Source organism: Salvia miltiorrhiza, chromosome 5 (genome assembly GCF_028751815.1).
Source record: "Salvia miltiorrhiza cultivar Shanhuang (shh) chromosome 5, IMPLAD_Smil_shh, whole genome shotgun sequence".
Lineage (NCBI taxonomy): Eukaryota > Viridiplantae > Streptophyta > Magnoliopsida > Lamiales > Lamiaceae > Salvia > Salvia miltiorrhiza.
The window spans coordinates 18,959,669-18,962,078 of NC_080391.1; the positions used below are offsets into that span (position 1 = coordinate 18,959,669).

A 2,410-nucleotide genomic window follows, 5' to 3' on the forward strand; every position below is an offset into this window, starting at 1 on the left:
TTTCGGGGTTGGGGTCGGGTACCTGATTTTTTCGGGTAGGGTACCCGAACCCGACCCGATTCCCAGGCCTATCATCTACTGTTATCTACTACTATTCATCACTTTTCTTAAAACCTACACCGTCCATAATGGGGAAACAATATCACGGACGGATGGAGTATTTTTTTTTTTTTACTATATGTAAAAGGATATTTGATACATTGAGTTTACTTATTATTATTATTATGCACAAAAGAAACTCTATTGTTATTATTATTATGCACAAAACGTAGGTTTGCCCCATCCCGACAAAGATTATAATGAGTGCAGATTAATAAGAAAGAAAAGGCGCTTGAGAAAGCGATGATACTCTATTACACAGATGAAACAGTTATTCATATCTATTTAGCGGCTGCATGGTTTCTGATACACTCCACAGCTTCACCGATTTATCAAGACTCCCACTATACACCTTCCACTTCCCATCCTCCGCCTCCGCCTCCGCCTCCACCGCCAAGCACTTCACCGGCCCCGCGTGTCCGGACAACACCGTCAGTAACGTATGCCCCACCACTTCCCTCCTCCACACGCATATCGTCTTATCCGCGGAGCCGCTCAGCACCAGATTACCGGCCGCCGCCAGGCACAACACCGCCAACTGGTGCCACCTCAGAACGCCGCCGTGCTTCTCCACCTCCCAGAAATTCACCAGCCCGTCCGACGACCCGCAGTACACCACCTCCTCGCCGACAGCCAACGCCGTGACGGCGCTGTCCTGGCGGAGCAGCGTCCGCCACAGCACATGCCGCACCGCCTTGCCGTCCCGCTCCCTCCTCCACACCTTCACGGTGCCGTCGGCGGATCCCGTGTAGACCAGCCCGCCGGCGCCCGTCGCAACCGCGTTGACGGCGTCGTCGTGCGCCCCTACGGATTGGACGCATCTGGAGCTGTGGAGGTCCCACACCTTGAACGTTGTGTCCCACGAGGCCGAGTAGAGCAGCCCTCCTTCTTCGCTGACGCTCAGGCACGACACGGCGTCGGCGTGCTTGATCCACAGCGCCCTGCGGTGGCGCTTCACCTGCACGTAGTTGTGGGGCCTCATGGAAGCTTTGAGCAGGGCGAAGAAGGTGGGGAGCGTGCCGATTTGCCTGTGGACGCCGGCGCTGTCCATCTTCCAAACGCGGATCCTTCCGTCTTGGTGGCCGGTGAAGATCCTGTCGCCGGAGATGACGATGGCCTTGACGAAGGCGCTGCTGGACTTGAAGGCGTCGAATTCCTGCATGTTTCTCCAGGCGCGGATGTTGTTGCTGTCGGAGCCGGTGTAGAGGAGGCCGTCCTTGACGGCGAGGGAGTATATGTGGCCCTCTGAGCCCACCAGGGCGGTGGGGCATGGGAATTTGGGGAGGGGCGACCATGGCGACATCATCAGTGGGGAGCTATCGGCGCTGGAGGATGAGGACGTGTTGGAATCGGAGTGAGCCATGTTGTTCTTCTTTTTCTTGGCTGGATTAATGTTTGAGTCCATTGATGAGAGTGTTTGCCTTCTTTGCTCTTGTATCATCTCAAATCTCACTTCCACAAATTACTCATCTTAAAGAATCAAACTAATTGAGAGAAAGCTGGGTGTGGAGAGAGAGAGAGAGAGAGAGGACTGGGTTTGGGAAGAGTGGAGGGAGAATTGATCAGAATTTGTAGGGATATATGAAGCAATATTTTTTGGACACGTGTAAGGAGTGGGGTACCTAATTCTTGCGTGCTAACTATGTTTGTAACAAAATCTATAAGTTCAATGAAATATTTCAGATGCCTAGTTTTTAGTTATTTCGCCCATACCTAATGATACACTTTTCTGAGTAGTTGGAGAAGGTAGAAAGACGGTGATTGAACTCTTTCACTTCACTCTTTATACAGAAAAATCTCATTGCTCGGATGTTCGCAGAGTAATACACTTAATTAATGGCAAATTTTATAGAGCTTTTTTTTTCATAGGTTGTAGATAATAATATTATACTAAAATGAAATATAATTAAATATAATAATACTATATATATATATATATATATATGTGTGTGTGTGTGTGTGTGTGATACATAATATGTAACATGTCAGTGGCGGAGCTAAAACAGATTCTTCCGATCAGAGAGAAAGTAGATCTGGACGATTAACACTGCCGGATTTCACCACGTCGCCACCAGCTGTTGTAGACGCTGCTCGCTCGGCGTCACCATCTCCTTCCGTCGCCAGCAGCCGTGGAAAGAAATGGCGACTGTTAGGTGGAGCTTGAAAAGCTGAAAACGCGTGCCCGCGATTTGCGTTGACTATCGGACTTCACCTCCGATTCCCAATCACCGACGTCCAGCCCGTCCCCACAGCCATCCGGCGTTCGCCCCCTACGCCCACGACGTCTCCCTGCTGCCACTGGAGAAGGTCC

The 2,410-nt window shown here is 50.5% G+C and overlaps 1 protein-coding gene across 1 annotated transcript; it reads right to left on the reverse strand.

Annotated features, from left to right (window-relative positions):
- Positions 1–222: 222 nt before the first annotated feature.
- Positions 223–1,794, reverse strand: LOC130986540 (protein JINGUBANG-like). Its single transcript, XM_057909980.1, has one exon. It carries the CDS (start codon positions 1,538–1,540, stop codon positions 371–373), a length of 1,170 nt encoding a protein of 389 aa, XP_057765963.1. The 5' UTR covers positions 1,541–1,794; the 3' UTR covers positions 223–370.
- Between the last annotated feature and the right edge of the window lie 616 nt (positions 1,795–2,410).

Coding starts and splice junctions, on each gene's coding strand:
- LOC130986540 (XM_057909980.1), bottom strand. CDS start 1,540: ATGATACAAGAGCAAAGAAGGCAAACACTCTCATCAATGGACTCAAAC.